Source organism: Hypomesus nipponensis, chromosome 23, assembly GCF_054491055.1.
Source record: "Hypomesus nipponensis isolate SF chromosome 23, ASM5449105v1, whole genome shotgun sequence".
Taxonomy (NCBI): Eukaryota; Metazoa; Chordata; class Actinopteri; order Osmeriformes; family Osmeridae; genus Hypomesus; species Hypomesus nipponensis.
Window position 1 is genome coordinate 18,491,782 of NC_140383.1, and position 23,244 is coordinate 18,515,025.

The 23,244-nt window shown below is 40.3% G+C and overlaps 2 protein-coding genes across 9 annotated transcripts in view; one reads left to right on the forward strand and one right to left on the reverse strand.

Annotated features, from left to right (window-relative positions):
- The first annotated feature begins 171 nt into the window (after positions 1 to 171).
- ybey (ybeY metalloendoribonuclease) lies at positions 172 to 1,592 on the forward strand. The gene is made up of 4 exons (XM_084688401.1): positions 172 to 623; positions 718 to 849; positions 949 to 1,017; positions 1,095 to 1,592. Exons 1-4 carry the CDS (start codon positions 414 to 416, stop codon positions 1,188 to 1,190), a joined length of 507 nt encoding a protein of 168 aa, XP_084544527.1. The 5' UTR covers positions 172 to 413; the 3' UTR covers positions 1,191 to 1,592.
- Positions 1,409 to 23,244, reverse strand: part of usp37 (ubiquitin specific peptidase 37) — a 134,806-nt gene continuing 112,970 nt past the window's right edge. For 7 of the 8 annotated variants that reach the window (XM_084688389.1, XM_084688382.1, XM_084688383.1 and 4 more), the window contains 6 exons: positions 19,125 to 19,285; positions 18,421 to 18,481; positions 6,382 to 6,497; positions 3,355 to 3,424; positions 3,028 to 3,166; positions 1,409 to 2,837 (listed from right to left, as the gene is read on the reverse strand). In XM_084688389.1, coding sequence (XP_084544515.1) covers positions 2,753 to 2,837; positions 3,028 to 3,166; positions 3,355 to 3,424; positions 6,382 to 6,497; positions 18,421 to 18,481; positions 19,125 to 19,285 — 632 coding nt within the window. In that variant the 3' untranslated portion in view covers positions 1,409 to 2,752. The remainder of the gene's footprint in view (positions 2,838 to 3,027; positions 3,167 to 3,354; positions 3,425 to 6,381; positions 6,498 to 18,420; positions 18,482 to 19,124; positions 19,286 to 23,244) is intronic. The other variant, XM_084688387.1, reaches the window with a different exon arrangement.

The window sequence follows — 23,244 nt, forward strand, 5'->3', positions numbered from 1 at the left end:
CATGCCAACACATTTTCTAAGGGTTGTAGAAAAGTTTTAAAGCGTTACAGAGTATTCCAGCTCCTCCATCGCCAGCGATCGTTCAAATGCTTGAGCTTTGGCCCACCACCTATAATATCAACTCTTTGCACGAGCTTCACCCGGAAGGTTTAGGTTCCGCATCTGGTACTTGTATATGCATTTTGCTGGCTAGTTCTTTTCGAATTAACAGGAATTGTTCTGAGCATTTTAAATCGACGCGTCATAATGAACAGTATATTTCTTAGACGAGAGTCAACGTTTTAATTAGGCTTACAAATCGAAATATGAACTGAATCTGCACCCTACTGGAGTTCACCTTGAATGAACGGACGAACTATAACTGCCTGGTCGCGCTTCAATGAGGCACTAATTTAATTTCTACCTGCTTTATAATGGGCGTAGTTCTTCGAAATCTGCAGAACGTTGTTCCACTACGACGTGCTACACTGCGCAAAGATGTAGACACTCTAAGGCACATACTAGGGGTCCAAAAATTTGATATGGGTATAATTTGCGTTGATAACCGTAGAATTCAACGTATTAATAACATTTATCGGAAAAAGAACACGCCCACAGATGTCCTTTCATTTCCTTTCTATGAGGTAAATTCATGGGGAACATCTAAACCTCTGTGGTTATTAGCTTTTGTGCATGGGGCCCTGAATGACATGCTATTAATGATTGTTTACTCTCTAGGACTTGAGACCAGGAAGGCTGCCTTGTCCCATTCACAGAGACGAGTTTAACCTTGGAGACATTTTCTTGGGGGTTGAATACTTGACGAAAACGTGCCAGAACGAATCTCAGGATATTCATGGTGTTCTTACAGTGAGCCAATACCACAAAACATTTAATATTTTTAAATTAGTATTATGGCAGGGACTGCGTAATCTCATTATCAAGAGAGCCTCTTATCTACCTCACCAGGTGGTCACTGCTCATGGGATCTGTCATCTACTGGGCTATAGACATGAAACAGAGGAAGAGTGGGCAGAGGTAAGAACATTGAAGCTGTCCCTTTTTTGTAAACTTAAATTGCCTTTGTTTCAATTCCTGATTTTGTAAACCAACAGATGCTGCAGAAGGAAATCTATATTTTTACTGAGTTTAACAGACTCACTGGCAGACTTCTGGAACCTCTGACCAAGAAATGCACCCAAAGCACGTGACTTCATCAATCCCAACTACCTAAAAACTGGATTTTCAACATTCAATTGAGGACATCCAAAAGTACATTTTTGGTTCAAGACCATGTAATTTACTCAGCTCACAGTGCACAATACAATGAACATATACCTGCACCTCCACAATTATTATTATACAACACTACTGCTCATCAAACGTTTTGGCTTGACATGTGACAGGAAAAATAAAACATCAAAACATGTTAACACAGTAATAGTTTTATTTAAAATGTGCTTTAGGAAGTGTAATTGAAATGCTGAATAAGCTCCATCCACTCTGCACGACAATTTCTCTTTAACTGGTGCATATTCAAGTTGGTGCAAGTATGGACCGCCCAGACAAAGATTTGGCATGCTTTCATTCCACATTAAAGATCATGTCAGTTACACAGACTGTTTACCTTGATTTTCAGGCTGTTTCCTCACAGTTACATAAATTACCATTTGAAGTCCTACATGTATTTATAATTTCGGTGCCACAAGGCATTAACTTCTATCTCTACAAGTTCATTTCAGATGTAACTATTTTGCTAGAAATGATTTAACTGCTTAACTTTGCCCCTTCCTATAACAGCCCCAATATCCTTACACTACAAGCACTGCATCAGAGAGGAGCTCTCCAAGCAGGGAATTCAATCTAGAACTTAGGCTTTGTTAGACATTTTAATTGGCCATGAAAACTATATGATAAATACATAAATGTTGGCCTTTTACCAGCAAAATTATCCTTAGTGTACACGTCCATAATGAGATTTATACTTTGTTTTGAAAAGTTATAAGAACAATTTTTTAATTGATTAGTAAAGCTCTGTAGAAAAAATGTAGTTCTTTAATGGGAGGCACAAAAAAAACCCTAGGTGTGTGAGATTATAAAAAGCAACTATATTATAAGTTTGTTACATTTTCTGATGTGTAACACATCAACTCTCAATCATTTAATAAGTAAAGTAGAACAGAAAATGTCAAACATACCTATTCAACTAAACATTACAGATTGGAAACTCATATGCAGAATCGGCTAATTCATGCCACAGAATAAATATTGCACCACTTGTGCTGCATATATAAACAAAAAGATCCTCCAAACTAAGTTGTCTTATACTCAAACACATTGAAGAATAGATCTTTATTAGATTATATGGGAAATAAAAATTCTGAAAACCATACAATCTGAGGAGCAACAGCATCTATCAGACACTATAAAGTTCTCAATGTGATAGTAGAGAAAAACAAGGGCCAGTTCCAAATTGATCATGGAGAAAATACTGAACCCTATATGCAAGGGTTGTTTTCTTCCAAAATGAAAACACAATGACAAAATACAGTCATGAACTTCCCTTTGCTCATGGTGTGCCACATAACATTTTATACAGCCTGATTATTGACTAAGGTTTCAGTGTCATCAACAGAAGATACTATAGTCTAGGTGTTATCATACCTGAAAAGGGGGAGGCAGAGTGCCTAAATGGACGGTGTTAGTAGTACTGGAGAAGACCCCCTTTCTTTCACCCCAACTCAAACCAGCATTCAGACAGCATAACATGTCTCTAAAGGGGCTGAAGGACACTCCTTCCTGCCTCGGACGAGCTCCCCCCTGTCTTCTCAAGATCAGACAGTTCCTCAAACACATCCCTGAAGAAAGAATGGGACAGCAGTGAAGAACAAGCTCATACACACGTGTGTACGCATATAGACCAAAGTATTGGAACAATACCCAAGCTAGACAACACCCACCTACCCCTCTTTCCAACTGACCCAGTTAGAGAACGTGATCATGAAAATGTTTATGATATCCGAGGTTGCGGTTTGTCAAAGAACTTACTTGTGCATGTAGAAAAAGATGTATCCACTGCGATCTCGGTCCCTCTGCACGTTGGATTCCTGCGTGCGGGACACATCCAGGTCATTGAAGGTAAGCCATGACTGCTTCCTCAAGTCATATACATCGCTGATATAATGACCTGAGGAGAAGTATTTAGAGGTGGGAGGGGATAATGTACATTAACACTTTAGCTCAAATTTAAAATTATGTCAATGCTTTTGGAAAGTGTACTAACTGCGGCTCAATGCATGTTATATGACTACTACACAGTATTTAGCAATAGGCCAGTGAGCGGCAGACATAAATAGACTGAAGTGGAGTTCATACCTGAGGATGAGCTGCTTCCAATGTGACTGACCACACTGATGAGTCTAAAAGAATTGGCCAGGTCTCCACTCTAGATAGAAAGTGTGAAGAGTTATGCAGCTATGCAGGATTAAGGATACGTTCCATTTACAACAACCCAAAACCCCATTCAGAAACATTATTTATAGACATTATTTATAGTGCTGTCAAAGTTAACGCGTCAACGCAATCTCACTTAAACGTGACAAAAAAAAATAGTGCTGTTAATGCAGGTTTCTTTTTGACCCTGGGAAACACCTGTCGTCACATGACTTTGACTAAACTATCACATGCAAGCAAAGCACACAGTTAGCAGTGTTTGCAGAGCAGCAGCAGCGTTCGCTCTGGTAATATATGGCAGACAACACTCGCAAAAAAAGCGAGTAGCTGACTGGGTTCAACAAAATACAAACTGTATATACATTATCTCACTGTAGAATTGATGCGCTTAGCCCTCTCTTGCCACGCTCGCATTCGCCCTCTTTCACTACAACAAAGCCGTCTGTGAATGGGAATCAATGCGTGGGATATAGTTTTTTACCTCAGAGAATACGGCCGGAAAATCAATCCGGAATTTACGAACGGTTAGTGGGCCTATCATAATTCTATGCACAAATATGTCAAAAACTGATTAAAGTTAAATGTAATAATATTCATACTTAAATACAGTTGGCAAATATAACAATATGAGTCCAACGTAATGTTTATTACGTAAAGCTCCAAGCTTTTGCGCTCAAATGAATGCAATTTTATTTTTTAGTCACTATCTACACTCACCAACCGATTCATCTAACCGATATTAGGACATAGGTTTGGGCTGAGACAAAACAATTTACGTCTGCCTCCGCCCCCGCCTACTGCCACAAATATAATCACATTCTGTGGGAAACACTGTAATATAAACCAATCTAAAATCTGCATTAAAGTTAAGAATATAAAGATTACATTTGAATGGTTATGTAAAATTGGATAGAACAGTGAACCAGTCACTGTATCAGCTCACAGCATATACTACTATGCCATTAGAGAAACTATTGCATAGAGCCCATGATAAAATGTATGGCACATACACACAGATTCCTGGAATTATAGATAGTGCAGTGCCCGTGACGCAGCTGGTGATAACATTTCTTCTCAGTGGTTTTGGTACCTATATTTTTCAGATCACATTTGAAATTCTCTCATCTTTGAAGTACTTGTTCAACCTCCACATCTATTCTAGTCAAATAACCAATGCTGGAGGATGAGCTTGGTATAGATCTGCCGGAGGAATATTGGGCAAAGGCACTGAAGAGTAAATTATTTATCTTCATGTGCCAGACTGGGGCTTACAATTTCAGGTTTTGCATAGAGTTCATTTAAGCAAAGCAAGGCTTGCTAGCATATACCCTGGGACGGACGCCAGCTGCGACAAATGTTATTTTTCTCCAGCCAACCTAATGCATTGTTTCTGGTCTTGTCCCCAACTTTCAGGCTACTGACTACTTTCTTATCGATATTCGATCGCCTCACAGAATGGTTGACACATTGCAAATAATATAATTACTATATTTGAGACACTTAATGTGTTATAGACATGTGGGCCTATGTTTTGGAAGAATATTGATGTATAGCTGTGAGAATGTACATTCATGACTGAGAAATGTTTTAGTTTTTATGAAAATACTAACTGCCAAGAGGTGTATGGGGAGGGTGGGTGAGGGTAATCTTGTTCGTGTTTCAAAAAAAGAAATGAATGAAAACATGGAGGAAAAATGTACTGCTTAAGACAACTGGTATTGTGCTATTCCTTCAATAAAAAAAAAATATATATATATATATATATATATATATATAAAAACTATGCTGTGGCAGCCTACATTCATGAAATTATTATGTAGCCTTAATTTGTCAGCTGTTTTCTACACCACAAAATCTAATGTCTTCAATTATTTGATGTCAAAATACTTATCCAAACAATGTAAATCCAGGCACTGCACTCCGTTATAAAGAAGACGTACGTGGAATATGAACTTTTCAGAGTGCCCTGTTCTTGAGATGAGTGTGGGAAACTAAACCCATTCTAATTTGTACACACACACACAGATTTCTGTCATTAGTAAAATAAATGAAAACATGTTGCGCCACAACAGATATTTGCACTAGCACAAATGCTCCTATTTTGTCTACAAAGACCATATTTTTTGAACAGAAAACGTAGCTAGTCAAACTCACTGCGTTCAAGGTGCATATGTGACAAAATGGCCGCAATTTTGAGCTTTACTGAAACATGAGTAAGTACTTTTTATTTGTTGAGTTAATGTTTTTTGTATTTTTTTTTACTGTAACTTAGTTTTTTATCTGAGAAATTGGCCTCTCCATGTGGTCATTTTATATAAAATATTTATTCATTGAATTGAAATAAATTGTGCCATATCATGGTATGTATCGTTATTGAGATATTCTGCGTGTGCCCCTAAAATAGTGTGCTGTGTGTGCTGCAAATAGTCTGTCTGACAACACTGTTGGCTTATCTAGCTTGGCTGAGTAAACATATGTGATGAGTCGCACAAGTGACAAGTGCAGGGCACTGATAGAAATGTTTTAGTTGTGGGGGCCAAAAGAGGGTGTACTGCATTGCTTCTTTAGCACTCTGGGGCACCATATCTGCTAATAAGGTCCACTGTTAATTTCACAGAAACTTTACAGGCAATGTCAATATTGTCCTCGTAATTGAAAGCATTAAATTATAATGCCGATTTCAAGTATGACCATATGGGATTGTCCCGATACAAATACCAATGGGTAGTATCAGTGCATCTCTAGTTAGACCCTAAACCTCTATCAGAGAATATTGGACCTGCAGACCAACAGAATATGCATACATTTATTCTAGCCCTGTGGTCAACACTTGCCTGTGCAGGTGTTCACACAACCTGGTTTAAGAAGTAAGTGCTGGATGAGTGAGAATTGTTCTGAATAGACCAGATCACATTTTGGAGCCACTGGCAATGGAAGGGGGCAGTTTACCTCTGCATTCCTCTTCAGGCCCTCTGCTTCAGTTTCAGTGTACTCCATGTCAAGCACGTCCTCATTCCCAGAGTCCTCATCAGAGCACAGCAGCTCTGGCAACGAGTTGTTGAAGTCTGAGAAGTCAGAAAACAAAACAAGGGTTAAACCATGTAGAGCAAGTTTTTGAGAGAAAGTAGCGCACGCCCAAGTAGCGTCTCACAAGTTCTGATATCCATACAGCTCCAGCATTACACAAAGACAGTTTCATACAGCTGCAAATAACATTCTAGAGTGGAACCGGATAATACAGCAGACACCAGCACTATCCAGCTGATGGCCCTGAACTCCAAAGAACATCATTCAACATACTATTTTATAGAATCAAAAGTAATCGGTCCATCCACAATGGTCACCGTCTTCACTAAGGTCAGAGGTGACATCTGTTGATCCAATCAGTATACATGTCTGTCACAAAGTCCTTCCTATGATCAACCTAATCAATAGTATGGCTCCATCCTGACTTATAGGATAAAGATAGCACCTATGGTTTCTAGACCTAAGGAGTCTCTATTCAGGGTATCTGCAGGTTTAGGACAGTTGGATTTAAGACTTTTAAAGACCTTTTTAAATACCGTGCAGAAGGAAATTTAAGACCATTCATGTTAACAATTTTGTAAAGATCACACAATAATTACCATCCTTTTGGAACACTGTTCATTGATATGTACGCAAATAAATAGCAACATAAGTCTTTGAGCAACTGACTAAACATTAGGCAGTGACGGCACTGAAAGCTTTGATCTCCATTGTTAATCCCCACTGTGATCCCCTGAAAGCTTTGAGCCCTAGCTTCTATTCCCCAACCCCAATGTTCCCCCTAAACTCCAAGCCCTGAACCCTCACAGACTTACTTGACGTCACCTAGTAAGTGATTGAGTGCAAGAGGCTGCAAAGGCTCAAAATGCTATAAATTGGAATGGGACTGCACTTTGCTGCATTATCGGCAAAATAGTAATGTTGTTGGATCAAATCTGATGAAAGCATATCATATTTGGAAAGACAACCTACACACAGTTCTGGCTATATTAACCATCAATGAGGTTTGTGTTTAAGTTACATGTTAACTTTAATTTCTAACTATGTTCACGTCAGGTTTGGTTGCTCCTTCCATGCTTGTTTGTTTACCGGTCTTCCTATTTCTTGTCTTATGAAGCGGGTTTGCCGTGATTTCTCTCTCGCCCCGGGGTTCAACTGGTAACCCTCGTGTTTCATGTCACAAAGCTATGAATTGTGGGCAAAGTCAACAAAAATGCGGACTTATGAAAAGGGTGCACAAAGGGCTCAAAATGTCTCCGAAACAGCCCTTATAAAACGCGTGTCAAAATCTGTGAGTCTGGACATTGGGATTGGCCCTACTAATATTTGGTTTAGCAACCCTCCACAATCATTAAACTGTTGTTGGTTGCGGTTTTTGTTATAAACAGATGAAAACGTTTTTTTAACTTATTTAAAAAAGAAACTAGTGAAAATTAAATAATGTATGTTACTGTAGCGGCTCAGTTTCATTTTTAAGGCCTTTGAAACATGAATTTAAGAATTGTTTATGCCAATTACGCCCTTATTTTTACATTACGGAATTAAAGAGTTTTTAAGGATCCACAATTACCCTGCTATTGCTTCTCACATTCCACAAGATTTCCTCTTGGCATCAAAAATCACATTATTAACCCATGAACCCTTATAAGTCCCTTCCTATCTCAGCCAGTCAACTGTTTCATAACAAGCTCTTATAGCCTCAGCTCTTGACTAAGCTGTATTGTTCAAACCCTGACCTCATGTAAGCTGCAACTGTTGGTCACAGGATGTCTCATCAATGAACACCTATAGACATCTGTAGGCATCTGTATGCAAAACAAAATTCAGGCGAAAAAAACAACAACTTTGTATTTAATTGTGTTCAAGCATTGAACACTATCCTATTACTCAAAACCAGTAGCACTTACAGGGGTTCTGATAACGGAAAAATAACTTCAGTGTCACCTTTCAAAAGAAACCACAACCATGCATGTTGTCCCAATTGTTCAAGAACAGCTTTCAATTTAAACGCCTTGTTTAGGCTTTAAGGAACATTTGACAGGATTGTTAAGTTGGATTGTTAACTTCTTCAAGATGGGCAAAGAAAAGCTTGCCTAGCATTTGCAAAAGCTCACTTTGACAAAGAAGCAGCCTTTTGGTCATCGATTCTGTGTTCTGACTAAACATAAATGTTGTTTGGATATAGGGGTGTGGCGAGAACATAATGCTTTGGGGGTGTTTTTCAGCTAATGGGCCAGGCAACCTTGTGAAAGTAAATGGCATCATGAAAAAAGGAGACTACATTAAGATTCGGGAGCAAAACATTTGACAGTCAGCACAAGAACTGGGAACGCAGTGGACCTTTCATAAAGACACCGATGCAAAACACATAGCAAAAGTGGTCAAGAAATGGATGGCAGAAAACAATATAAATCTTTTGGAGTGACCAAGCCAGTGTCCAGACCTGAATACGAGAAATTGTGGAGAGAACTGAAGACCAGAGTGATGGCATGAAAGCTTTCCAACCTCAAGAACCTGGAGATCTATGCCAAAGAGTGGTAGTCCAAAATCCCAGTGGAAATGTGCAAAACATTTGATGATAAATAAAGACTTTGGCATTGACCATTGAGAAAGGATATGAACACTTGTAAAATGCTTTGTCAAAATGTAAAATGAAAGCCAATATTATTTGTTAATATCTCTTACACAATGTCCTACTTTCTTTTGTCACTGTAATTTCCAGCTAAAAGATGCCTATTTGTCTCATAAAATGTCACCACAATAAATTTGGCATGGGTATGAATCATTTTGGGCTTAACTGTATATCTTAGTTTATTAGCTGCATGATGTTGGTTGGCTGGACCACCAGAAATTGCATGCATTGCACTGTTTACACACAGGTAGCCTACTGGTTTGCTTGGTATATCCCTATTGAAATACTTCTAATCAGCATGCATTATACCAAGGTAATGGTATAATGGTGGAATCAACTCCCCACCTCCATCAGAGACACTGACTGTCTCTCCACCTTCAAGAAAAGGCTCAAGACGCACTTGTTCAGAGAGTACAAGGGTAATTAGGAATGGTTTGCTTGACCCGATGTTAGTTTCCTCAAGGACCACAATGACTCTTGCTTAGAGACTTGTTGCTCTTGTGGTTCGTGGTAACTGATTTAAATTTTTGTACTCGCTGTGATATGTTTTTATTAGTGTTGCTTGTTTTTCTACAGGTACACTTGCAGTTTTAGCGGTTCATGTTGTTTAATTATAACTTGCTTAACTACATGCTCTTATAGTTTTTCCCTTTGGCACTTATTTTGGTTGTTCACAATATGTGCTTCATGTTTTCGCTACTCGCAATGTTCAACCTAGCCCGAGCAGCGGTTGTGGGACATGCGCGTGGCCTGGGATATTTGCATATTCATAGAATACAGACTTTTTCAATGAAGAAGAACTTGTTTATGTGCTTCCAGCAACTTTTCTGAGTTTTTAAAGCCACAGGAAACTTGGTTTGAAATAGGGAGAAGGCATATATAATTTAACAGTTTTGCATCTCATTAAGCATCCACAAAAATCTGAGTGAAGAACTAGGTAAGAAAACCTAGTCATTTTGCTGTTTAGACCATTTCTCAGGACTGTGTAAGCATGGCAGATCACGTTTTGATTGACATCTCCATGAATGACAGCTCTGCCTATGTAAATGTCATGGAAACAGTAACACAAACATGGTGCAAGAAATCTGCATAGTCCAGCCCTATATGTTTGAGCCATCTGAATCTGAGTCAGAGGACAAAGCGGAATCCCTGCCATCTAAAAATAATTATTTTTAATTGGTCACTGAATGGTGAGTTACAAAATGCTTTGCTATCCATATTACTAAGTAGAACAGTTTGCATAAAGTTACACATGCAATATTAGCTGAGATTATCATTATTATATTATATTATAAAAGCTAGCACTATTACAATGCTAAATGATGGTTCTATAGAGTTAGTGCCATATAATTAGGGGCCAAGCAGCGAAGGATTGGATTTGTTAGTATTATTATTTGGTGCCAAGCAGTGAATGATTTGTTATTATTATTATTCTGCCATGGGACTCTGTGGCAGCCCACTGGTCTCCAGGCTTGTGGACCTGGGACTAAGCACCTCCCTATGCAAGTGGATCTTCCACTTCCTGACGGGGAGGCCACAGGTGGTAAGAATCGGTGACCGCACCTCATCCACACCGATCACCAACACAGGCACCCCCCAGTGCTGTGTGCTCAGCCCTCTCCTGTTTTCCTTGTTCACTCACGACTGTGCGGCAATGCACAGCTCCAACCTCCTTGTTAAGACGACACAACCATCGTGGGTCTCATCTCTGACATTGACGAGTCAGCCTACAGAGAGGAAGTTGATACCGTGACATCATGGTGTCAGGACAATAACCTCTCAACGTCAGCAAGACTAAGAAGATGATTGTGGACTATAGGAGGAGGCAAAAGGAGAAGCATGCACCCCTACACATCAACGGATCCGAAGTGGAGAAGGTCAGCTGCTTCAGATTCCTCTGGGTGAACATCAGCAATGATCTCACCTGGTCTGCTCACACGGACAAGGTGATCAAAGCGGCCCAGAAACACCTCTTCTTCTTGAGGAGACTGAAGAAGTTTGGCATGGACTCAGTCATCCTCACTAACTTTTACAGATGCCCTATAGAGAGCATACTGACTGGTTGCATCACAGTGTGGTATGGGAGCTGCACAGACAGGGACCGCAAGGCCCTACGTGGTGTGGTCTGGTCTGCTGAGTTCATCATCTTCAGGAAGCTCCCAGCCCTACAGGACACCTACCACACACGATGCCTCAAGAAAGCTGGCAGGATTATAAGAGACTGTTACCACCCATCCTTCATTTTTTTTTACCCTGTTGCCTTCTGGCAGGGGATACCGAAGCATTTGTTCTCACACTCAGACTGGACAACCGTATCTTTCTTTCCAAGGGCCATCAGGCTTCTGAATGGACATTGATATGGACAATGATACACTTCTCACTAGTCACTTAACACACTGTCACTCAGCTACTGGTTGCAATATTACACTATTGTACTTCACTTGTCTTAGGTTAGCATTGGTTTATAAGGTTATTTCAGCTACTGGTAGCACTATCAGCAATACTGCACTATTGTACTTCACTTGTCTTAAGTTAGTATAGGTTTATAAGGTTAGTATAGGTTATTATGTGTATTTTGTGTCATTAGAGGTTTAGTATAGGGCATTGAATATTGTATATTATTTGTATATATCTGTCAATCACCCTGGGATCTGCGACGGTGACCCCTTCATCCTCTGCCAGGAACCTTGGGGTTACCATGGATGATGATCTCTCCCTCACAGCCCACATTGCTGCAGTCTCCCGGTCGTGTAGATTCACCCTCTACAACATCCGGAAGATCAGGAGATACCTGTCTGAGCACAGCTGCTAGTCCAAGAACTGATCCTCTTCAAGCTGGACTACTGTAACTCGCTGCTCGCTGGTCTCCCAGCATGTGCAACCCGCCCTCTTCAGAGGATTCAGAATGCAGCGGCCCGACTGGTCTACAATCTACCCAGACGCTCCCATGTTACCCCGATTGATTGTCTGGTTGATAATGGGCAACGTAGGTTAGAGCTCCGCATCCACGTTTACCGATAAAAGTGAAATCAACTTCGAATCTCTTGCCACTCACTTGTTCTCGAAGTTATTGTATATCGGTCTCTTGTGGAGGATTTTTGACGAATAGTAAAGTTTAGGATTAGTGTTTAATGTTAAAGCCTGGAATTTCATACTTCTGTTTCAGTTGTAATCTTTATTTGTTTTCGTAGAAGAAATATTGCAAATCGCATTTACTTTTGTCGGTTTGAAGAACGGAGTCAATGGTTCGTTATGTCCAACGAATAAAAACGGAATCTCTCATCAAAGTTCCGGGCGCAAAGTGAATGTGCAGGTTATGAGGAAATAGACTAGAGTGTGCACCTCTAGTTGATCCTAGGAACGAGCGGGGGTGATTGTACGTTTGGGGGTTAAATACCCCAAAGAACAGGGGGTCATCCCTGTGAAGGTGACCTCTCTCATTGGTCAGTTACTTCCACCTGGGCGTTGTCCTGGGACCTGCCCAGAGGTGTGAAGTGGCTGATAGTTTTGAGTTCCATTATCTCAAATGTCCATGGAATGCTCAAACTTCAGAATATAACAATACAACGTTCATAACTGGTTTTGTTAGTATGATACAATTATTTTGATACCAAGATTGACTGATTTAACTATACCTGAAGGGAAGTTATAATCAAACATCAATTAACAACGTTCTAGGTAAATGAGACAAACACATTATAACACATCGACTACTGTCCTTGAATTAGTGTCCATGAGCCATGTAGTCCTTTAGAAAATGTTTGTAAGTCCACACAAGAAAGTTCCTTCAAGTAATTCCCTTTGTTCTGACAATGTGAGACCATGGTCTCTGTTCCTGACCCCATGCTGGGTCAGGAATTTGAAGCTCCTACTCTGGGAGATAAGGACAAAGGGGAAGGACCCTTCCCTTGTCGGGGGTAGGGGAAGGTGTGGATGGTACCATGCTTTGTCTGTGGACTCTCTGCTACAAATGCAATGCCGGAGATGAGCCTTTTCATTCTATTTAGTCTGTGGATGTTGGCTAAAATGAACGTATAGAATTAAATTTTATTTATAGAGAACTTTCCAAAACCGCATTGGGTACCAATGTGCTGTACATTGAGTTGTAAAAGATAAAATCACACACATATGTATAAACAGCTTAAGAATATGATTTAAAACCGACAAAAGCAGGATAAGACAAATTGACATAGCGTATTTTTCGGAAAACAAGCCGCATTTTCATAACCTGCACCCCATCAGAATGGGAGCTTTGTGTTTGTAAATCGGATTTTAACCCGCACTGAAATACATGCCGCACTTGCTACGGAAACAATGATACCAAGCAATGCATGAGTAGGCTATAGGCGATCTTACAGCATGTCGTAACACACTTCGGTTGTGGATAGCATGTCCATGAGTGGCAAAATCCATTGTAATGTCTACAAAACTATTATGCTTGCAAATCCTGAGAATAGCCTACCGAAGTTAAATTAGCCAATGTTGTTAGCGATGCTAGCTAACATTGGTTTTCTAGCTGTATATAACATTTCCCTGGGTCTTGCAGCTGTTTCATTTACTGAAATGATGATGAAATGAAACAGCTACCTGCTTAGGTCGCTGCCCCCGCGACCCGATCCCCGGACAAGCGGCAGATGATGGATGGATGGATGGATGATGAAATGTTATGTTCTACTAGCCATTTGCTTACTTTAGCAAGTCACTGTATTTCCAAACCCAGATAGATAATTCCTCTTTCAATTAGGCCTCGTTCCAGTGTTGAGCATTAAATTAACTGCACGGTCTGTAGAACTCGAGACAAAGCCACTTTTTTGTTCTAAAACCGGGCTATACGCCACTTCGAAAAATAAGCCGTACAACCACAAGAAAACTGTAAAATCGGGGTACAACCCACGGTTTTATTTCCGTAAAATACAGTTGTTAAAGAATATATTGTGCTTCTTAAAGTTATGCATTGTGCTTATTAAAGTTATGTCTTATAAACTTAGAAGTTTGCTTAGGCTTAAACATTCTGTCTCACACAGGGTGTGGAACAGGCTGCATTTGTGTCTTAATCTCTTCATTCCAGAAGCAACCTTGAAACCGGGCTCAGACGGCACCTGAGCAGGTGGGAGGCGCCGGCATAACAACTCCCTGATGCATGAGAAAGCTCAACCCTCTTTTCATCTTTTTATCTTACTGCACAGTATAATTTTGCTGGGGCATGGACAGATAGTGAGTTGGACTTCGTGAACAAACCCAAACTCTGTTGCGGGTAGGGGAACGGAGACAACCCCAGAGACCTGTACTTGTCGATTTCCAACTGCTGCATTAAAGCTGATATTATTGGACCTTTGCGACCCCAGACCCCTTTCTAGAACACAGATTTGTGTCATTGAATACCATCATTACATATTGGATTAGAACACAAAGATTTTAAATCCTTCATTGTACAATTTATAATGCAATTAATTCAGAGCTAAGGAAAATTGATTTTTAAAGGCCTCCTGGAAAGACAGTAGAGCCAGAGATGATTTCATGGCCAACAGAAGCTCATTCCAGTCTAGGGCTTGCCACCGTAAAAATTCTGTCACCTTTAGTTTTGAGGTGAGATTGAGGGACCGACAGACACAGCTGATCACCAGAGCAGAGAGACCTTGAATGTTGATGCAAACTTATTAAATCTGGGATGTACTCTGGTGCTAGACCATGGAAAGCCATGAATACATATAGCAATACTTTGTACTGGATTCTGTATTGGGTCTGTAACCAATGTAGGGAAATCAATACTGGGGTAATATGGTGTCTTTTCCCGGTTCCAGTTAAAAGCCGAGCAGCTGAATTCGGAAACCAGCTGCAGGCGAGAGAGAGAGGCCTGACTCACACCCAAATACAAAGCGTTACAAAACTGACGCCCAACACACAGAACGCATGCTTGAAAGTTGACAACTACTATTAGAGGTTACTTGACTCAAAACCAAATTTGCAGAGTCACTACTTGATTAGGAGGGGGAATGGGATCGTCCTTTGTACAGACAAATACAGCCTACATACAAAACATTACAGCTAGTACCACCACGCTAGCATAAGTTGCCTAGGGAAAAAACAGCTGCACCAAATCAAAACATCACGCATGACGCTAATAGGTTACAGGGATGCAAACACATGTATGGTCGAAAAAGAGAGAGGTAATTGAAGCCCTTGCCCCGTGGCAAATATCCATATACTTACATTGCCACCCACCCCTGACATCCCTGGCCCACCCCTATATGCAGAGTAAAACATCTGGGTGTTTTTGCACCGTATGTTAAACCATATGTTAAAAACTTGGGTGTGGTATTGGATAGTGCCCTAAAGCTTGATAGACAGGTAAATCAAGTTGTGAAGGCAAGCTTTTACCAACTCCGAAACTTGGTTAAAATGAAGTCTTTCCTCTCTTTCGCAAATTTTGAAAGAGTCATACATTGTTTTATAACAACAAGGCTGGATTACTGTAACTCGCTGTATCTGGGGATCAGTCAATCATCCATTAACCGCCTCCAGGTAGTCCAAAATGCTGCTGCCAGAGTTCTGACAGGAACTCGAAAACGTATACATATAACTCCTGTCCTTCAGAAACTCCATTGGCTGCCGGTGTGCCAGAGAATTAATTTTTAAATCTTGCTTTTAGTTTTTAAATCAATAAATGGGTCAGCTCCGTCTTACCTCTCTGACTTGCTGACAGCCCATCAACATACAAGAGCTTTGAGATCTGCAAACGTAGGCCTTTTAACAGTTCCAAGATCGAGACTAAAGACGAGAGGAGATAGAGCATTCTCTATTGCTGCTCCAATACTCTGGAATAGTCTTCCTCTGGACATTAGAACAGCGCCTTCCTTGTCCGTTTTTAAAGTGAGGTTAAAGACTTTTTTATTTGATGTGTCCTATAGGGATGAGGGTTGATGCAGTTGTTTTGTCTGTATGTATCTGTTGCCATATCATGTCTGTATGTATCTGTTGTCATGTTGATTTTAGCACTCTGTATAGCACATTGGTCAACGAAAGTTGTGTTTAGTTGTGCTTTATAAATAAAGATTGATTGAAAATTACATTCTGAAGATCAAAATACAATGAGAGTAATTTGTAATATTCAATTTCATTTTTTATTCCGAGAAAAAATCCTATTAAATTATCTAGCACTTTTTCTGGTTTTATTCCTTCTTCCTCTTCTTCTTGGCCACCTCTAAGGGCACTTCATGTTGATGATCCTAGCCAACTCCTTCAGCTGAGTAACAGCCTGGGAATGGCCCCTCACCACAAGATCAATGGAGGACAAGGCCTATAGGTGTTTTAGTCTGTTCTGCCACAAGCTGTTTATGCCTTGGTCACCTTCCTAATAAAATCCATGTCAGTAGGAGATTTCTTTAAGACTGCAAGGGAAGCTCGGCTTCCCCTAAAACAGGGGCAACTCAGTTAGAAACTCAAAAGGTCCACACACCAAATTTCCATTCATTCCAAGGTCCGGAACAGACCATGGTTTATTTTTCTGGCCCTTTCCTCTCCCATTGACTCCCATTCAAAATTGGCTTAGGTTTAGGAGGGCACAGGGCCCGTGCCCCCGGGCATCTTTCTCCCATAGACCAGAGTTCTTGGGGTAATTTTGTTCAAAGTGTCTATGCTTTTTGTCATAGTGACATTTCACGTTAGCTCTACCACTTATGACAAGGGCAACCGTCTCATTGCAATTAAACACATCGGTATTGTGCTCCTCACCGGCAACACAAATGCGTACTTGTCAGTCCATTCCTGAAATTTGCGATTTTTGGAAACAACTTTTTGCTGGGTTTTGTCACGCCATGATTTTTGCTAAGGAAAAAAACGGGTAGGCTAGCTACCGTTAGCCAATCGATTAGCCTGCGTTGTTGCGAATGACACACAACCTGCGTGACCCACAGAGGTTGCGGCCAACGTTGAGTGAGTGAGTTGTCATGGTGATTACAGTTATTAAAGCTCCTGATTTGAGCTTTAGATTGGACACGGGATATATAAAGCACATCTATTAGGACAACAAATAAAGGCTATAGCACAAAATTATGCACCAATGAATTGCGTCTAGGTATTGCGGTCCGGATCCAGACCGGAGTCCGTTTATTGAGTACCCACCGCAGACAGTAAAAGATACGCAGCAAGAAGAAACACTAGTGGTTCACGCTTGCGTGCATAGGCTACTGCTGATTTGCTTATTTCTTATTTACTTGTTTATTGGAGGCAATACAGAATTACTGTTGGTACAATTATAATCAGACCCCCCCCCTTAAAAAAACTTCTGATCTGCACGATTCACGTAAGTTGCCAAAATGATGTGATAAAAGCGGGAGGCGCCGAAAAGCACTGTTTGCATTCCTGAGGTTAGGTAAAATGAACTTGCATTATGGAACAGGCTTCAGTTCAAAACCCATGTGTGTGAACTACGACTGCAGCTTTAACTTTTCACAAGTTTCACACAAGTTCTAAATCTGCTGACTGTTCCCCCAGAGGGAGTTTTTACTGCTTGTGATGTCAAAGGCGGCTAAATATTCTCTTGTGATTTGACAAATCAAGACAGAAAGCCTGAAAAGTGCAGAGATTGTATTTGCCTCTTTGCCCAGTATAGGCAAAGTTGTAAACTGAGTCATGTAATACATTAAGACCAACCATTTGTTAATGTTCAATTAGCTACAAAATTATTTTTGCTTCAAAAACCTGTAAAATATGTGTTTAAAAAAAGTCAAATAAACACCATAAGTAAGAATTTCTGAGCTGCAGTACAAGATAACCTAATATATTGAGTTATATTACTATAATATATTGTAACATACAAAGTAATATAACGGCTCGAAAGGCTTGACAGTAGAATAAGTAGGTTCATGAGCAAGTTAGTCATCTTCTATCTTCTTAGCTTGTTTAGCTACCTTTGATGACAAGCTAATGGCTACAAGTGATCATGAAGGATGCCATGTTTTCTCTTTTGCTTTGATCAGTACTCAATGAATTGTGTCAAAGATATTGTATAGGCCAGTTTTCCTCAACAAGTGGGTCGCGGGTGTGTCGCAGACATGTGCTTCGACTCAAACGTTTATTTTTATTAAGTTACCAAACTTCCAATGGTGCGCTTGTATTTTTAAAGGTGCTCAAGTTGATTTGCCGTTGAGTTATACAGAGTTACATAACACCTACCAGCCAATCAGAAACACCACCAGCCCACCCACAACCTACCAGTTGAGTAACACTGGTATAGGCAATGATAACTCAAAGGGTTAAATAAGACATTTCAGAAAACACGATACATGTGTTACAAATCAGAAGGGAGGGCTTCTGTGACTTTGCTGTACCTTGTAGACTGAGCTCAGTGGCTCTCTTGAGGTCATCATCCTCTCTCATCTCCTGGGCTTCCTGTGTGAAAACAAGCAAAATACAAACATCAGAAAGATAGACATTACTATATAACAACGTTATATAACTTCATGAACAGATAGAAATTTCCCTTCTCTGAAGTTTGACCCTGCTCATATTTTATTGAGCCAAGGACAAAATTGTTGACAGATCATAACAACTATGTGACAAACACACTAGATAGAAAAAAAACAGAACAAAACTTCTTATGAAACATTTTTTGTGGAATTGAAACTAAAAGATAGTAGGTTTTGAATGTTTGATACATGAGAATTTGGTAACACTTTAGATGAGCTCACCAAATTCCTAATTTATTAACCAATTTGTTACTTATTAGTTAACGGTTTGTTCACCATTAGTTATTTGTTGTTCATACAAAATGTATCATTAGTAAAGCATTAGTAAAGCTAAACCCTAACCAAAACGTAAACCCTTAACCTAAACTCTAGCCCTAAACCCGAACCCTAACCCTAACTGTGTGAACAAATGCTTTACTAATGATACATTTTGTATTAACAATAAATAACTAATGGTGAACAAACCGTTAACTAATAGGTAACAAATTGGTTAATAAATTATGAATTTGGTGAGCTCATCTTAAGTGTTACCGAGAATTTGTCTAATTAGATTAATTTAAACTTACATGTTCCTGGAGAGACTGGGCCAGGGCCTGCTGCAACTCCTGCTCCTCTCTTTCCTGATCCATGCTATATTGTTGTACCCAGTCGAGCTCACCCTGCACTCCCTCTGGAGTTTGGTTTTCCTTGTTCTCATCCATGGTTAGGTCCAGGGAATCCAGGACATCTACAGCATAAACAGTTGGATTTAACAAACTAAACCACTGGTCTTTGTACAACAGATGCAGAAATTAACCGATTTAACTTTCAACCACAATTTAAAATGTCTCGGTTTTGTAACCATAAAGGCTCAGCTACACTTAATGTTTCTGTTCTCCCTCTCAAAAAGGGACATTATGGGACATTATTTTTCTATGAAAAACAGTTTCACAGTGACAAATTAAATTAACATTGCCAGAGTTTGCAAACAGTTCTGGGGTCTCATTTATAAACGTTGCGTACAGGGCTGAAAATGTGCGTACGCCACTTCCAACGAAAAGGTTGTGATTAATAAAAAACAAACTTGACAGGAGAATGTGCAGCTCTCCACGCAAACTCTGACCCATGCGTATTGGGATTGGGCCTAGATTAAATCCAGCAGTGTTATTAGCGCTTGTACAAGTGATACTTGTTCCATAAACACCTTATACAATCCAACTCTTAACTTTAAATCAAAATTCAGCGCCGTAAATGTTCAACATTTTTCAAAATTCTCACCCCTAAGGATCCCTCAATATTTGGACTACATAGACAATGTTGGGGTCAAAAGGTTCGTCTTGTTAGCGATTTTGTTGCTTGTATTTTTATTTAAGTTCCATTGCACTGTTTAGGCTAGAATTACGTTTTTGTGGCAAAAGGGAACTCAGTGCTAGCCTAACGTCACAACGTCAGCATACGTTAGCAACGACGCATAGATACGTTCCCCTTCATTCTTTTGGTAAGCAGTTAAGGGCTTGTGAGAGGTAGCAGTCTCATGAACCCTACTTACCCAGCGTCATGGAGTTGAACAGGTAAATAGTTATTTAGCACTAGCGTTGCTACTGTATCCCTGCCTGTGTTTGCACTGTTGCTCAGGAATTTGACTTGAATGTACAGTACATAATGTCACATAAAATAATGTATTTGAACTCAAGCTTGTGTGATCCGTCACTATCGTTGCACGGTTTAAGATTATATTACAGTAAGTAAAATTGTCTGGTTCAGTACATAAGTGAAGTGAACACCATTTTGCTACCTGTATATACCTAGCTCTAGCTGACAGCTGTGCTTCGTTTTGCTCCTTGATTCAGACCGACGCAAGCACACCCCACAATTTCCCCAGAAAATGTTACCCTCTCTAGTGATTATTTTCACACCCCTAAGGATCCCTCAATATTTTGACTACAAAGACGACGTATGTGTCAAAACGTTTGTCTTGGTCACGATTGCGTTGCTTGAATTGGGATTTCCGTTCCGTTGCACGGTTTTGGAGAATAAAACGTTTTGGTGGCAAAAGATGCCTTGAACGCTAGCTAGTGTGCTAGCCACTTCAGTGCTATCCTAACGTCACAACGTCAGCACACATTAGCAACGGTGCATAGATACGACGTGATAGTAAGACAGACAGTGATATCAGCGAGCCCTTAGCCTTAGTCCTGTAGCTAAAAGTCTAGGAAGCTGAGGCTACTTTTCGCTAGGTATCTACGAACATGCCTTAATCTGCTAAACAAGTGGGTTCCCCTTCGTTCTTTTGGTGAGCAGTCTCACAAGCCCTACTTGACCGGCGTCAAGGAGCCGGGCAACTAAATACTTAATAGCACTAGTGTTGTTAGCTACTGTATCCGTGTTTGTGCTGTTGCTCAGCAATATAGTGCCGTGGTGTAGAAGGACTGATCGACAAGCGCATCATACATTAAAGCAATTTAAGACTTGCATGTACAGTAAGTAATGTCACATTAAATAATGTATTTTAACTGAACCATGAACACATTGGAGTGCTTTATCTGATTCCCAGGATTGACGCACAAGAAACACAGCTTGTGTCTATCTATATTACGCCCGGGACTTTTATTTTGAAGGCTCCACAGATACCTAGCATGTTGGGTATTAGCGTTTTCAGCATCTCCTAAGCTACAAGGCTAACAAGCTCATTTCAGAGCCAGTCAAAGCCAATTTGAGAAATTTGTTTAGAACGAGTGTGGGGGAGGGGGGCAGGGGCAGGACACACAGACCTACTTGGCTGTAGATGGCTGTCAACCGGGCATGGAAGCTCCTATTGGGTCAAACAAGGTGTCAATCAAAAGGGCAGAGTGTAGCGGCCATTGTAAGACTATCCACTCTTACATACTCGAAGCACATATACTCCTATGAGCAAAAAAAAATGCTAAATGTGAATGCAGAATGAAGCAACAAGATCGTGGCAAGATGTGTGGATATAATTCATTGTTTGGACAACTACTTGACATGGTTAGATAGGAGTCAGGTGGCTGAACAGTTAGGGAATCGGGCTGGTAATCAGAAGGTTGTTGGATCCATTCCCTGCCGTGACAAAAAATGACATTGTGTCCTTGGGCAAGGCACTTCACCCTACTTGCCTCGGGGGGAATGTCCCTGTACTTACTGTAAGTTGCTCTGGATAAGAGTGTCAGCTAAATGACTAAATGTAGATACCTTGGACCTTTGGGAATGTAACGCAGATTAGATTTTGATGAATTGTTTGCATACCAGGACCAATCTGAACCTTTTAGGGAGAGTACAACTTTTTTCTTTGGCTTTGTTTTTATAGTGGACACCGGACAAAGACGTTGACTGTACTTGCTGTTGCGACTTGATCTTAAAATGGTTTATTGCAATGGAAGCACAACAATCATAGCCTTCCAATGATGTACAACATGTGTAGCAGTCTAAAAAATATATTTGTAAAAATGTTGTGCGTCTTAACTGGGGAAGGAGGGGGCAGCATCTCCAGACCGCGGGCGGGCCCGGACCGAAATCAGGTTACCTTTTTTGTCTATATACCAAACATTTTGAATCTGTCTCCTCACCCCATCTCTCCCTCACCCAATCCTGTAATTTCAAGGGAGTATCACCTCCTCTATTGGTTATCAGGCCCCTCGCATCCCTGCAGTTGCTGAGCGGGGTCAGCGGAGAGGGGGGATGGATCAAAGCTTTTTTTCTTTTAGCTTTCAGCATTCCAACGCACCTGCAGGAAATGCACTTTCTAGTTGTTCCATCTATATTACGAACCGATCTTAATAAAAGAACAGTTACCTCAAACACAAATCTAGTTCACTTAAAAACATCTAGTTCACAAAAAAACAATTGACAGCTCGTAGCCTTACGGCAGGGACACTAGCTGCAAAGCGCCACAAATAGCCACGAAGCGCAGCCTTTTCCCTTTTGGCTGATAGCCAAAACATAAAGCATACATTGTGAAAAGCAAATATGTGCCAGTGGGTAGAACCAGAAGAGCATGTAGTTTAACAAATTACAATTAAACAACATGATCCTCGAAAGTGCTGGTGTGTACCTGGAGGAAAGCAAGCAACACATTTAGCTGCAAGCAGCAATGGCAGATTCCTCAAAAACATTGCGAACCAATTACAAATGTATATTCTTCACAAATTGTCACTGTATAGAAAAATCCATGCTGCAGACATCATGATTTCATTAGACTTTTTTGTTTCCCATGAGTAAAAAGGCATGCATACCAACATGCAGACATTTTAGACTTATGGGGGGAAAATGACATCCCTTTTATAATGTAAAATGTTTGCGATGGAGTCAAAATGCCATCCTTTTAAAATTGACAACTTTGAGGTGTGGTCTATAGCGCCACCTTTGCTCTGGTCAAGCCCATGCTTTCTTATAAGTTTAAGGTCAAAATCCCAATTCTCTGTCTTACCCTTATCCCTTAGTTTACCCCGAGCCATTGTCCCTCGAAACTGAGGGGTAAGGGCTACATAGCCCTATGAAATGAGACACCACTTGGTTACGGTTACGTATATGGAAGTCTCCAAAGCAAGTAGTATCATGCACTGATATCAAATGAAATTCACTGCTAATGGAGTTTAGTTAAAACTGTAAACAAGCATGGAGTCCATTCAAGGCTAATCAGAGAAATGCGGGACTGTTGTGCACATCAACAATGTAACGTTAGTGTAGCAA

Bases quoted from the DNA above. Each gene is read 5' to 3' on its own strand.
- ybey (XM_084688401.1), top strand. From the start codon at position 414: ATGGGCGTAGTTCTTCGAAATCTGCAGAACGTTGTTCCACTACGACGT. The intron at 850-948 runs GTGAGCCAATAC...CTACCTCACCAG, and splicing joins ATATTCATGGTGTTCTTACA to GTGGTCACTGCTCATGGGAT. The intron at 1,018-1,094 runs GTAAGAACATTG...GTAAACCAACAG, and splicing joins CAGAGGAAGAGTGGGCAGAG to ATGCTGCAGAAGGAAATCTA.